Source organism: Eriocheir sinensis, chromosome 41, assembly GCF_024679095.1.
Source record: "Eriocheir sinensis breed Jianghai 21 chromosome 41, ASM2467909v1, whole genome shotgun sequence".
Taxonomy (NCBI): Eukaryota; Metazoa; Arthropoda; class Malacostraca; order Decapoda; family Varunidae; genus Eriocheir; species Eriocheir sinensis.
Window position 1 is genome coordinate 13,264,885 of NC_066549.1, and position 15,432 is coordinate 13,280,316.

The following is a 15,432-nucleotide window of genomic DNA, read 5'->3' on the forward strand; positions in this document are numbered from 1 at the left end:
GGAAAGTGTATTGAAGGATTGGAAAGTGACAGGAAAGTGTATTGAAAACTGAGAAAAAAAAAGCCGATAAATGAAGGAGATAGGGAAGACAACGATAAAAGTGGAGATGACCGATTTGATGTTGAGGAAAATGACACGAATAAATGAGACGAAGTAAAAATAAAAGTTGTAAGCAAAGAAAATAAGGAAAAAAGGTCAGTATTACAGGAGACAGTGAAAAAAGGGAAGATAAATGAAGGAGATAAGAAAAACAATGATAAAAGTGGAGATGAGAGACTTTAAGAGATGGAGGCGAATGAGAAGAATAAGTAAGATGAAGTAAAAATGGAACTTGAGTGAGTGAAGAAAATAGGAAAAAAAGTAAAGGAGAGTGAGAAAAAGACTGAAAAAAGGAGATATGGAAAACAATGATAAAAGTGGAGATGAGAAATTTTAAATGAAAGTGAATGAGAAGAATAAGTGAGATGAAGTAGAAATGAAACTTGAGCGAGTGAAGAAAATAGAAAAAAAGGAATAAAAGCAGAAGACGGTGAGAAGAGAAGTAAGATATATGAAGGAAATAAAGAAAACAACGATAGCGGTAAAGATACAGTTTTGGTAGTAGGAAAGCTGATGAGAAAGTGAAATGCAGATTAAATAAAATAAAAAATATCTTGGTGTGAATGGAGGAGATAGGAAAAGCGTAATTAATGACAGGAAAAGATAAAAAGCGGGTGATAAATAAGGATAATATGGAAAACCGCTTGATGATATGAATGCAAAACAGAGACGAAGATGGATGGAAAAGAGTAAATGAAAAAATAACAGAATTGGCCATCTTCGGGGGCTCCCATAGTCGGACCCAGCTCCTTACTTCCGCGGGCGTATACTTTTTACAGTGATGCCGATAGGAAAGAAAATAGGGAAGGAAGGGAGAGCGACAAGAAGTGGGATATGGTTGGTATAACTGGAGGAAGGTAGAGAGAAAAGAAGAGGAGATAAAGATTGGTAAAGACTAAAGGGAGATGGGAAAGAGACAAGTGGAAGCGACTGATAAAACAAGAGGAGAGAAATAAGAAGTGGGAAAAAAAATCTTGGTTTGAATGAGAAAAGGGAAAGAGACAAGAAATGAAAAAGAGTTGACATGGAGAGGAGAAACGAGAGACAAAGTGAAAAGATTAACATGGAAAAAAGGAGAGATTTAACTATTTCGGGGAAAGAAGGGGAGAGTAAAAAGGAGGAGGGGAGTGAAGGAAAGAGCTGCTGGGAAGAGTAATTTGAAAGAGATGTGAGAGAAAGTGTAAAGCGGAGAAGAGATGCCGAAAAAGGCGTTGGAAGTGGAGGGAGGAGGAAGAAAGAAGAAACTAAGAGAGCTCGTTTGAAGATGATATGTTTGAAAGCGGAGAAAGAAGAGGATGAGGAGGAGTTAGGAGGGGGAAGGAAATGGAAGAAGAGGAGAAATCTTGAAAAGGATATCTTCGTGAGTGATACCTTTGAGAGTGGAGAAAGAATAAGAGGAGTTGAAAAAGGAAGATGGAAGGAGGATTAAACATGAAGAGGAGATTGTTATATATTTGGCAGACTGGAAGGCTGAGTGACTGAAGAGAATAGAAAAAAAATTATCAATGCAGGAGACAGTGAGAAAAAAAGGCCGATACATGAAGGACGTAAAGAAAATAATGATAAAAGTGGAGATAAGAAACTGTATATGGAAGCAAATTAGAATAAGTAAGGTAAAGTAAAAATGGAAGTTGAGTGAGTGAAGAAATTGAAGAAAAAAGTTAGTGATGCAGGAGACAGTGAGAAAAAGGCCGATAAATGAAGGAGGTGTGGAAAACAACAATAAAAGTGGAGATGTTTGTCAAGAGTGGCTGGAACGCACAATAACTACAATAGTAGAGCGTTTATAAGGCCGCTCTCTCTCTCTCTCTCTCTCTCTCTCTCTCTCTCTCTCTCTCTCTCTCTCTCTCACGCGCGCGCGCGCATGCCAACCGCGTATTCCACTTTCAAATATCTTTTTCCCCAAACCGTTTTTTTTTTTCTTTGCTGGTTCTCTTCCGGAAGACGAAAGCGCGAAAAGGCACGTGTGTGTGTGTGTGTGTGTGTGTGTGTGTGTGTGTGTGTGTGTGTGTGTGTGTGTGTGTGTGTGTGTGTGTGTGTGTGTGTGTGTGTTTTATTTTTGCTCTAGTTATTATTGTTGCTTTGTCACACTGTGTGTGTGTGTGTGTGTGTGTGTATATATATATATATATATATATATATATATATATATATATATATATATATATATATATATATATATATATATATATATATATATATATATATATATATATATATATATATAACTTATGGCCAAGTCTCCACTTCTTTTTCTTTCCACTCTTCCTTTGCCTCCCTCCCATTTTCTTTGCCCTGTTTATGCTTTCCTTACTCCAATAAGTTACCACGTGCTGGGTTAAAACGAACCTACTCAGTAGGATGATGAAAATTATATCACTAAGTTAATATACAACTAGTAAATACTAAGACTACTCCTACTACTACAGGCACTACTATCACTGAAAAGCAAGAACAACAGGGAACATGACCTCTCCAGCTTGCTTTTGTAAGCATGTTTCATGAGGCTCGCGTTATCGGACAGCATCATGTGTGTCAATAGCGTGGATAGGCGCCGACAGGGCTCAGTGACATTTAAGATTACATCAGTGACCCCTCGCCTCCGCCACCACCACCACCACCACCACCACCACCGCCTCCAGCAACGTTACCAGACTGTCGTACATAACATAATTATTGTATTTGCCATTTTCAGACCAAAAACTGTCACACTTTCACAGTTAACGATATTAATCTATAGTTATTTAAAATCGTTAATTATTGATTTTGGGAGGGCAATAGTTATGGGACAAAAGTAGAACAATGGGACAAAAGTAGAACAATGGGACAAAAGTAGAACAGTCTGGTAACGTTGGTCTCCAGTGTTATCTTCCTCCCTCCCTTGTACTTCCCCAATGGACACTCCAAGTAACCTTTCCCTCCTTTATGCTCAGTCTAACCCTTATGTTCAAGGCTTAGGTAGGTACAGACGAGGATATTTTTGCTCGTGCGAGTGTGTGTGTAACAAGACCTTTCAGTCAGAGTTTTCTTGACACGCTCTGCTGTCTTTCAACATCAGCTTCCTTTCCGCTCCTTCCTTCCTTCCTCCCGCACTCAGCTCTAAGCTTAACTAACCCTCTCTACTTTATATTCCACGGGTTCGTTTTCCTTCCTGAGAGTTCCTGATGCGGGTGGATCAAGAGACTGCTGCAACGGACCAGCTTCTTCTTGACTTATATTTCAGACCCAATATTATTTTATGTGTTTTAGTTCTGGATCCAATTTATTTTTCAACAATCCGTACAAAGTATATCGACATGAAGGCAATAACAGTTATATTTGTGTAAATAAGTATTGGAAAGGTTTTAGAACAAAAAAAAAGGAAGAAAAATCCCGCTGTAAGGATAGTTGTGGGTGTGTTTATCTGGCGTCATTGCTTCAGACACATACATGGATTAAATGGCGAAGCTAATCTGGGTCAAGAGCCTGCGTACCCCAAACTCTCCTTTCCTTACTAAAAGATGTCAGCCACTACCGACTCAAAAACCAACAGCTGCTCCTAAACTGTCTTTCACCTGCGTTAACGGCCAATTACTTTATTTTTGTTGGCCTATCAAGAGAAAATGAATAGCTAGATGAAGCCATTAACTCGTGGTTAATAGAGAGTTAATAGGGATACTAATATTGTGAGAACTGATATCAAAGGAACGGCCAAGGACGGAAGGGCTGGTAATATGGGAATTGAACATCACAGAGGAAAGACGACAGAAAACTAAAGAGAATAAAATTCGTATTGAGAGAGAAACAGAAGTTGGCATGTATAGAGAGGGTTAGGAGGTTAGATGAGCTAGTAATGTGAGGGGGGGGGGGGGGGGTTAAGAACATCACAGAGGGGAGACTACAGGAAGAAGTAAAAGAATATATAAAAAAAAAAATCGAGCTGAAAGTGAGAGGAACAGAGATTGGCAAGTATAGAGAAGGTTAGATAAGTAAAACTGAATACTGAAGGGTGGAAAGAAGAAAATTCTCATTGACAAAAAGAGGGGTGGATGTATGAACCCATCAGAGAAATGAAACTTAAAGAGAAAAATTTGTGCTGAGAGGCAAATACGGGCGGCTGAGTGCAAAGGAGGACAAAAACTAAAGCAAAAGAAGGAGGGGATGTCAAGAGCGGGGAGTGTGCAGAAGAGGCCATCAGGGAAATGAGATTGAAGACGAAAAATAAGAAAAGGGCATATCGGTTTGAGGAGGAAAGCCACGCACGCAGAAATTTTTTTTTAGAAAAGTAGAGCCGTGTTGAGATAAACGTAGAGAAGGTTGTGTATAGAAGAGAGCATTAGAAAAACTATTATCGTCATCATTTCCAGTTCTTTTTTATATAAAGCCCACTGAAGAACAATGGATTTTCACCGCAAACTTCGATTTTCTGAATGGTGTTAGAGTACTCCATCCTCCTCCGGCAAACGGGTATTTTTCGTCTCTCTAACGGATACCGAAACTAAACCAAAGCAAAAGAAAGGTCGGATAGAAAGATAGTCAAAGAGAGTGTAAGCGTGTATAAGAGAATATTAGAGAAGTATAGAGAACCAAAACTACAAGAAGAATTTTAAAGTGTGTATTTCACTGCTCTCTCGAAGGAAATGACGCTAAACAAAACGAAGAGGACGAAAAATCATACTGAGCGAAAGCATGAGGGAAGCACAAAGAGACAAAACTAAAAGAGGAAAATTCACATTGTACATTCCATTACTCTATCGAAAGTAGTGGCGCTCAACAAAACGAAGAAGAAGAATCGTATTGTGAGAGAAAGCCAAAGAAAGTATGAGCTTATATCTGAGAGCGTGTAGTAAGCAAAGTAACAAAAGGAAAGGGTAGAAAAATCGTACTGAGAGGAAGCAACATGGTTCAAGTGTGAATGAGAGCGAGTAACCATCAGTGAAGAAGTAAAGTAAATTAAAGAAGTAAAGAGAAGATGGCGCCGCTATAAACACTTGCCTGCGCCATGACGAGCTGGGGCCGACTACAATCCAGGCCCCTCAAGCAAGCCTACCGGGACTATAGGCGTAGACATTAAAAAAAAAAAAGTGAGGCGAAGTGAGCAACAAGAATAGAAAGACGAAGCTGCCGAGTGTTATGTAATATGGGCTTCTGTGGGGGGCGGGAGGCTGTGTAGGCAGAGAGAGTGGGAGTTGGTCCGACCCTGCGTTCTTATCTTTACTGGAATCTGTTCAACTTCTCTAACTTTTACAGCGGGATCTATGGAAGACTCTCTCTCTCTCTCTCTCTCTCTCTCTCTCTCTCTCTCTCTCTCTCTCTCTCTCTCTCTCTCTCTCTCTCTCTCTCTCTCTCTCTCTCTCTCTCTCAATACTTCCTTAACTAAAGAGAGATACGAAAATAGACCGATAGAGAATACACATAACTGTATTTTACTGGGTGAGGGGAAGGAGAAAAGGAAGGAAGAAAACAAGCAAAGAAGGAAGTCAGGAAGAAAAGCAAGAAGGGTGAGAAAGGAGGACGGAAGGAAAATATCAACATAAACAAAAAGACAAAGAAAGAAAGGAAAGAGAAAGGATATAAAAACTAGGAAACAATTAGGGATGAAAAAATATAGGAAAGAAGGAAAAAAGAAAGCGAGAAAGTATATAAAGAAACAAGGAATAAGGTAGGAAACAAAGTAGAATGAAAGGAAGAAAGAATGAAAGAAAGGAAGAAAAAAAGGAAAGAACGAAGGAAGGAAGGAAGGAAGAAAGGAGCACAGTAGGGCATGAAGGGAAAAGTTTTAGCGATGACTCGTGTAATTTAGAAGGGGATCAAGTGTGGGGGGGGGGAGGGGGGGGAGCTGGGGTAGGGAAGAAACGTTTGAACTTGATCCTCCCCCATTCTCATGTAAGCCCTGAGAAGTAAGAACATAAGAACATAAGAACATAAGAACATAAGAACATAAGAACGCAGGAGTCTACAAGAGGTCGGTAGGCCTGTACAAGGCAGCTCCTTTGACCCTAAGCTCCCGTGTATCTAGCCCCACCTAATATCGCTGTCCATGAATTTATCTAGTCTATTTTTGAATGTGACAATTGTATTGGCACTCACCACATGACTGCTAAGCCTATTCCACTCATCCACCACCCTGTTAGTAAACCAATTTTTGCCTATGTCCCTGTTGAATCTGAATTTATCCAGTTTAAACCCATTACTTCGTGTCCTACCCGGTTCTCTTACCAACAAAACCTTATGAATGTCTCCCTTATTAAAGCCCTTCATCCATTTATAAACCTCGATCATGTCTCCACGCACCCTTCGCCTTTCTAGAGAATGCAAGTTTAACTGCTTGAGTCTTTCCTCGTATGGCAAGTTTCTCAACCCCTGAATCATCTTAAGTCATCCTCCTCTGCACCGATTCTAACATTTTGATATCCATTCTATAGTAAGGTAACCAGAACTGAACCGCATAGTCAAGATGAGGTCTAACTAATGCTAAATATAGTTTGAGGAAGACTTCGGGGCTTCTGTTGCTTACGCTCCTTGAAATAAATCCCAGTACCCTATTAGCTCTATTTCTAGCTTGAATGCATTGTGCCCTTGGATGGAGATCAGAGCTCACTAAGACCCCTAAATCCCTCTCGCACCCAGACCTGATATGAGAGTGTCATTTAAGCAATAGTTATGTGAGGGGTTGCTCCTACCTACACTCAGAATACTGCACTTCCCTACATTGAACTCCATCTGCCATTTATCCGCCCAGTCATACAATCTGTTGAGTTCACCTTGGAGAATACTAGCGTCCTGATCCGACTCAATTACTCTACCGATCTTGGTATCATCTGCAAATTTACTAGTGGTGTGTGTATGTGTGTGTGTGTGTGTGTGTGTGTGTGTGTGTGTGTGTGTGTGTGTGTGTTGATGCTTGTAGTGGTGGTGGGTTAGTCTCTCTCTCTCTCTCTCTCTCTCTCTCTCTCTCTCTCTCTCTCTCTCTCTCTCTCTCTCTCTCTCTCTTTTCCGCTTTTTTTTCTTATTACTCATCGTGTCTGATCTTCCTTTTTTCTTTTACATCTTGTCACTCGTTTTTTTTATCTTCACAGCCAATTTTTCTTTAACACTTTGATCCTTTTTTTCATTTTCACTCTCCTTTTTTTTAATAGCAACGCAACGGCTGAGCTGATATCCGTTGTCTTTTATTCATACATTTCCATTTAACTTTATTTCAAAAGAGGCTTTATTGAATTTGCGTACAAAAAGTATACACACCGTCTTCTTAATTTTTTTTTTTCCACATGAGTAAAGTTTATGCGAGTCTGCGCTGCTCTGATACCGGTGCTTTCTTATCTAAACACTTCCGTAAAAGGCAGGAGGGATTTTTTTTTACCTAAGTTTCAGAAATAACACATCGATCTACTTGGCCCTTTCCGTCACGTCTTCCCTGTGCGTGTGTGTGTGTGTGTGTGTGTGTGTGTGTGTGTGTGTGTGTGTGTGTGTGTGTGTATGAAGCTTTAAATAATAGATGTATGGTACTTATATATGAACACTTAAGTAAATGACATGACGCTGCTCTCAAGTTTCATAAGTAAGTCTCGTCTCTAACGCTATTTTTTATCATTTTTCCTTTAGTGTCAAACCTGCTATTTTGGTGTGATTTTTATCCATTCAGACTCGTATGTAAAAAGCAAACCTTACTCTGCATTCTCTCTGAAACGCCGTCTCTTTTAAGCTTAATTCATGCTATCTCCCTCTGTAGGATGGCTGTATTCTCAACGCTTCCGGCTCACAACAAATACTTCCAAAGGCCACAATGGAGATTAATCAGGTTCTCATGAGTGTTTTCACATTCATGGTGAAGACGCCTTGTCAAACTTGTCACTAGGCTCATAAAACTGCCCAAGGAAATACTGATGCCCTATGTCAGCCCTATCAAAACGTCAAAAAGCCTATCTTTTCAAAGCATCCAAAAAGCAGGATCTTATCAAGTAACAAAAAAGCTGAAACAGCCTGGATGTTATCAGATCATCAAAAACCCTCGAAGGCTTCAAAGCATCAAAATTGGATAAAATCTAATCAATGTAAAAAACTTCATATATTTGCAAAATGTCAAAAACATCTTCAGATTTTAGCAAAACATCAAAACACAATGTATTGGTAAAGTAGATGAACCACGAGGCGGCACAATAAGAACACAAGATACTTATCAATATCAATTTATATCAGTCTTTATTTCAAGTGACTTACTTGAACAATAAATAACCTAAGAACCATAAAATTGAAAGAAAAGTGTCATTCCTCCCTCTGAAGACAGGGGGCTGCAATTAATCGGCAGCGTTCAAAACTAGAAATGAAGCTGAAGTATTTCACATCTTACTGAATGAATATTTCGAATCACTCCTTCACCTGGCACCTGCAGATAGGACATGGATACCTTATGGCTTCCATGACGCTGTTGCAGCCTACACAGACCTGTGCATGATTGCAAGGCCTGAAGCAGATCGTTCTCTCTAGGGGCGCCAGACACACAGCGCAGGGACAATGATTCTGTTGCTGAGAAGGTTGATTTTCTTAGTCAACAGCAGCTTCATCAGCATCATCTGAATCGTATCCATCCCGAGTGTGGGTCGCCTCTAGAAACAACAGGTGCGTGTCCATCGTGTGGGCCACAGTTGAGATAAACTGCATGTGATTATACTGCTCGTTGCCATGGTGAATGTTACCCCGGATAATGGAGTAGTTGGCCGGCATCTTACTGACAGATGGCACTTTACGTTGCTATTAATTCCTCGGGCTGAAGTGCTCCTGGTGCTATAAGGTACAGACCCCGTTATGATCTCTCAAGGGTATGACTGAGGCTTTCATCGGTATTGTCTCGTGAACCCGAACAAAGTACGTATCACTTGTTATTTCGAGAATTTGGTTCCCAAGCCAGTCTCGAGCTTACTGTGTCACATTGTTCCACTCGTTAATGTAGTAGCATTTGCATTAGCGGTAGTTGTGATGGTGTACCATTGTCAAAGTCGTAATACCCCATAGTATCATCATGGACTAGACTGTTGATGCTTTTATAACGTCTGAATTTTTTAATGCTTTGATGACTTTTGGCAATTTGATGCTTTGATAACATCTGGATTTATTGATGTATTGATGACGTCTCACTCTTGATGCTCTAAAATGATATGAAACTGTTGACACCCTGATGGGATAAGGGTAAAAAGCTGTTTTTGACAAAATGAAAACATCTGGAAAATTTGATAAATTGATAGTTTTTTGTTGATTTGATGAAATGATAGGACCAGTTTTTGACACGTTGATGCTCCCCCACTGAAACAACCTCTGCGAAAGCCTTGTCAAGCTATCACTAGGCTCAGAAAACTATATTTGGAAATACTAACTCAACGTCTACGAAAACCTTGACAGACTATTCATGGCTCATAAAACTACCCATGGAAATGCTAACACAATCTCTGCGAAAGCCTTGTCAAACTATCACTAGGCTCAGAATACTATCCATGGAAATACTAACATAACCTCTATAAAAGCCTTCTCAAACTATTACTAGGCTCATAAAACTGCCCATTAAATACTAACAACCTCTACAAAAGCCTTGTCAAACTATCACTAGGCTCAGAAAACTACCCATGGAAATCCTAACACAACCTCTACGAAAGCCTTGTCAAACTATCACTAGGCTCAGAAAACTACCCATGGAAATACAAACACAATCTCTACGAAAGCCTTGTCAAACTATCACTAGGCTCAGAAAACTACCCATGGAAATACTAACACAACCTCTACGAAAGCCTTGTCAAACTATCACTAGGCTCAGAAAACTACCCATGGAAATACTAACACAACCTCTACGAAAGCCTTGTCAAACTATCACTAGGCTCAGAAAACTACCCATGGAAATACTAACACAACCTCTACGAAAGCCTTGTCAAACTATCACTAGGCTCAGAAAACTACCCATTAAATACTAACAACCTCTACGAAAGCCTTGTCAAACTATCACTAGGCTCAGAAAACTACCCATGGAAATACTAACACAACCTCTACGAAAGCCTTGTCAAACTATCACTAGGCTCAGAAAACTACCCATGGAAATCCTAACACAACCTCTACGAAAGCCTTGTCAAACTATCACTAGGCTCAGAAAACTACCCATGGAAATACAAACACAACCTCTACGAAAGCCTTGTCAAACTATCACTAGGCTCAGAAAACTACCCATGGAAATACTAACACAACCTCTACGAAAGCCTTGTCAAACTATCACTAGGCTCAGAAAACTACCCATTAAATACTAACAACCTCTACGAAAGCCTTGTCAAACTATCACTAGGCTCAGAAAACTACCCATGGAAATCCTAACACAACCTCTACGAAAGCCTTGTCAAACTATCACTAGGCTCAGAAAACTACCCATGGAAATGCTAACACAACCTCTACGAAAGCCTTGTCAAACTATCACTAGGCTCAGAAAACTACCCATGGAAATACTAACACAACCTCTACGAAAGCCTTGTCAAACTATCACTAGGCTCAGAAAACTACCCATGGAAATACTAACACAATCTCTGCGAAAGCCTTGTCAAGCTATCACTAGGCTCAGAAAACTACCCATGGAAATGTTAACACAATCTCTACGAAAGCCTTGTCAAACTATCACTAGGCTCAGAAAACTACCCATGGAAATACAAACACAATCTCTACGAAAGCCTTGGATGTGTAAGTCTCGAAATATTTGAGAATACGAACCTTACATGTGCTCGTTTAACACCGTGATACTTTTTTTATTTGACTTTCTAGACGGCTTGCAGGGGAGGACCAGATAGCGTGCAAAGGATGAAGCCACTCGAGGAATCCATTCTTATATACGTGGATTCAGTTCGTTGATGGGAAAGGAGATGAACACACTACCTCATACTTCCCTACCTTCCCTTTCTCTATCTTTCCCCTCCTTTCCTTCCTCCCTGATTCGCTTTATTCTTTTCCTTCCTCCTTCTCTGCTTCCCTCTTTCCTTTCCTCCCTCTTTTCCTTCCTCTCTCTCTTTCCCTTCCTCATTCTTTTCCTTCCTCCCTTTTTCCCTTTCTCTCTTTTTCCCTTCCTCCCAATTTCCCTCCCTCCCTCTTTCCCTCCTCTCCACTTCCCTTCCTCTTCCTTCTTCTTCCCCGTCTATTCTCCTAAAGGGAAATCTACACGGCGTAAGAAAGTATAGGTATTTGTGACAAGTTTCCCCACGGTGTAACTAACTTTATTATTATTTTTTTTTTGGGGGGGGGGGTGGCAATACACACACATTACGTTCACCAATACATGCACGATATACTGAACCTCTTCATGATCTTTCTTTTGAGCTTTCTGAACCCCCAAAAACAAGTCCACATTTCGTCGTACATAAAATAAGGGTTCTTTCCACCCCTCGTTTCTGTTAGGCTGGTTCTCTCTCTCTCTCTCTCTCTCTCTCTCTCTCTCTCTCTCTCTCTCTCTCTCTCTCTCTCTCTCTCTCTCTCTCTCTCTCTCACACACACACACACACACACACACACACACACACACACACACACACTTACGAATACAGATACTCTCCTTACCCCCTTCTCTCTCTCTCTCTCTCTCTCTCTCTCTCTCTCTCTCTCTCTCTCTCTCTCTCTCTCTCCAGCAAAAGAGGGTCAGACGGAGGAGGTGGAGGTGGAGGTCGTGGAGTTGGTGGTGGTGGTGGTGATGGCAGTGGTAGTGGTGGTGATAGTGGTGGTGATGGTGATGGTGGTGGTAGCGGTGGTCAGTCATGTGAGGCGATATCGTGAAGGGTAAAAAGATGGAGTGGCGGGGAAGGGAGGAGGAAAGGAAGAGTAAAAAGAGGAGGAAGGGGCGGGAAACGTGGAAAAATGTGAGAGGAGGGAGGACAGGGAAAGGGAGGGTTATTAGAAGAGAAGGCAGGCAAGGGAAGGGACAAGGAAAGGGAGGAGGAAGGACAGGGAAAGGGAGAATAAGAAGAGAAGGCAGGCAAGGGAAGGGACAAGGAAAGGGAGGAGGAAGAACAGGGAAAGGGAGGATTATAAGAGAAGGCAGGCAAGGGAAGGGACAAGGAACGGGAGGGGGAAGAACAGGGAAAGGGAGAATAAGAAGAGAAGGCAGGCAAGGGAAGGGACAAGGAAAGGGAGGAGGAAGAACAGGGAAAGGGAGGATTATACGAGAAGGCAGGCAAGGGAAGGGACAAGGATGGAAATGGAAGTGAGGAAAGACGGGGTGAAAGTATTAAAGGAGTATGGAGGAAAGAAAGAGGAAAATGAGGGAAAACAATTACAAGAGGAGGGAGAGGGAAAGAAGGGAAGAGGGGAAAAAGAGGAGGTGGTGAAAGTTTAGGGAGCAAGATGTAAAGGGAAAGAGGAGGAAAATCAAAACGTAGGGAAAGGAAGAGGAGTAAAATGAAATAAAAAGGGAGGGAAAGAGAAGGAACAGGAGGAGAACGAGGAGGACGAGAAAGACGAAGAAAAAAAAGGAGCAGTTGAAGACAGACATGAAGGAATAAGAGAAACAGAAAAAAGGAGAAGAGAAATCAAGAAAGGAATTACAACCTACTACTACTACTACTACTACTACTACTACTACTACTACTACTACTACTACTACTACTACTACTACTACTACTACTACTACTACTACTACTACTACTACTACTACTACTACTACTACTACTACTACTACTACTACTACTACTACTACTACTATCACTACTACTACTACTACTACTACTACTACTACTACTACTACCACCACCACTACAGCTTATAATAATAATAATAATAATAATAATAATAATAATAATAATAATAATAATAATAATAATAATAATAATACCACCTCTGCCCTTTCCCCCGCAGATTCACGTACGCCACGGACCCTGGGGCAACACGGATCAGAGTCCCTTATCAATTATTCGACAAGTCATGTCCGGACCTAAGGGAGACTCTCAGCCCGTCAGGTAAGTAGTAGTAGTAGTAGTAGTAGTAGTACAAACAGCAACTGAGATAAAAGCACCAATACCCGATCAAAAATTCTACCTTTTTTTTTTCGTGTTCTACTTTTTCTTTGCTTTTTTTTTTTTTTTCAACTGCATTTCGCTTGCCGTTACGAAGAGAGTAGGAATTCATGACAAAGAAGGAGAGAGAGAGAGAGAGAGAGAGAGAGAGAGAGAGAGAGAGAGAGAGAGAGAGAGAGAGAGAGAGAGAGAGAGAGTGAAACAGACATACAGAGAGACAGACAAACAGACAGACAAAGTACTACAACAGGAAATAAAACAAAGAATACATAAAAAAAAAAACTGTTGCATTTTTGGGCAGTGGGTTTCGGCATCTCCTGAATATTTATGAACGTGTGTGTGTGTGTGTGTGTGTGTGTGTACCCGTGTATGTATGTAGGTAGACGGGTAGGTACACACATTAGAAAGCATCTCTCTCTCTCTCTCTCTCTCTCTCTCTCTCTCTCTCTCTCTCTCTCTCTCTCTCTCTCTCTCTCTCTCCACTTCTTGTATCCTTTGTCTTCCTCCCCCCTATCCCCTACCCCCCCCCAAACCCTTACCCCACCTACTCCCCACCCCTCCTCCTCCTCCCTGTTGCCATGGAGACGGTCTGTCGGTCGGATCAGGGGAACAGGTTCGAGCCACATGACCGACGCTTCGAAGGGTTCGCTCATTGATTCACTCGTTTTCCTCGTATGGTCGAAAGAGAGGGGGGGGGGGAGAGGGGGGGGAGTGTGGGGAAGAATAAAGGAAGGGGAGAGGAAAGGGTGGAAGAGCATGATGAAGAGGAGTGACTGAGGATAAAATATGGAGGAGGAGGAGGAGGAGGGGGAGGAGAAGACGATAGATACTTTGATGACAGGAAGAGGAAGGGGAAAGAGGAAAATACCAGGAGTTGTCTGTGTGTGTGTGTGTGTGTGTGTGTGTGTGTGTGTGTGTGTGTGTGAGAGAGAGAGAGAGAGAGAGAGAGAGAGAGAGAGAGAGAGAGAGAGAGAGAGAGAGAGGCTGGCTGTTTTGGGTCTCAGACATGATACGGTACACGCGATTTTTTTTTTTTTTTTTACGGAAAAGGAGGCAAAAAATAGAGCAAAGACGAGAGATGGACTAAAAAATCATATAAAAAGAATGAATGAAGAAGAAATAACGTGAATGAATGAAAATGTAGATGAAAACACAAAGAATAGACAGACAGAATAATGAATAGACAGATGAACTGAGACGAATAGGCACAGACAGACAGACAGATAGACAGACTGACACATGGGTAAATAAATGAAAAAAATAGAGTGAGAAGAATCGAAGTCGAAAGGAATGGAAGGGGAAGGGAAAGGGGAAAGGGATTGAGGAAGGAAGGGAAGGGAAGAGAAGGCAAGGGGAGGGAAGAAAGGGGAGGAAAAACGGGAAAAGATATTGGGAAACAGATGAGCTGATGGAGGGAAGGAGAGGGAGGGAGGGAGGGAAAGAGGGAGGGAGGGGATGCAGCAGATAAGAGGTGGGGATGTTGTTGGGGGTGAGGGGGAGTGACAGAAGGGGAGGAGGTAGTAGTAGTAGTAGTAGTAGTAGTAGTAGTAGTAGTAGTAGTAGTAGTAGTAGTGGTGGTGGTGGTAGAAGTAGTGGTGGTAGTAGCAGTAGCAGCAGTAGTAGTAGTAGTAGTAGTAGTAGTAGTAGTAGTAGTAGTAGTTTTTTTGTTTTTTGTTTTTTACATCTAAGGAGACAGTTCAAGGGCGCAGAGAAAAAAATATAAAAAAAAGCCCGCTACTCACTGCTCCCGAACAGAGGTCAAAGGAGTGTCCAAAAAGAGAGGTCAATTTCGGGAGGAGAGGTGTCTTGACACCCTCCTCTTGAAAGAGTTCAAGTCGTAGGCAGGAGGAAATACAGATGAAGGAAGATTGTTCCAGAGTTTACCAGCGTGAGGGATGAAAGAGTGAAGATGCTGGTTGACTCTTGCATAAGGGGTTTGGACATTATAGGGATGGGAATGAGTAGAAAGTCGTGTGCAGCGGGGCCGCGGGAGGAGGGGAGGCATGCAGTTAGCAAGTTCAGAAGAGCAGTCAGCATGAAAATATCGATAGAAGATAGAAAGAGAGGCAACATGGCGGCGGAATTTGAGAGGTAGAAGACTATCAGTATGAGGAGGAGAGCTGATGAAACGAAGAGCCTTTGACTCCACTCTGTCAAGGAGAGCTGTGTGAGTGGACCCCCCCCCCCCCCACACACACACATGAGATGCATACTCCATACGAGGGCGGACAAGGCCCCTGTAAATGGATAGCAACTGTGCGGGGGAGAAGAACTGGCGGAGACGGTACAGAACGCCCTGCCTCGAGGAAGCTGATTTAGTAAGAGATGAGAT

At 41.7% G+C, this 15,432-nt stretch overlaps 1 protein-coding gene across 2 annotated transcripts in view; it reads left to right on the forward strand.

The window, feature by feature from the left end:
- Positions 1 to 15,432, forward strand: part of LOC127009667 (guanylate cyclase 32E-like) — a 318,091-nt gene that overhangs the window by 286,777 nt on the left and 15,882 nt on the right. For both annotated transcript variants that reach the window (XM_050882945.1, XM_050882946.1), the window contains exon 21: positions 12,943 to 13,043. In XM_050882945.1, the coding sequence (XP_050738902.1) occupies positions 12,943 to 13,043 (101 nt within the window). The remainder of the gene's footprint in view (positions 1 to 12,942; positions 13,044 to 15,432) is intronic.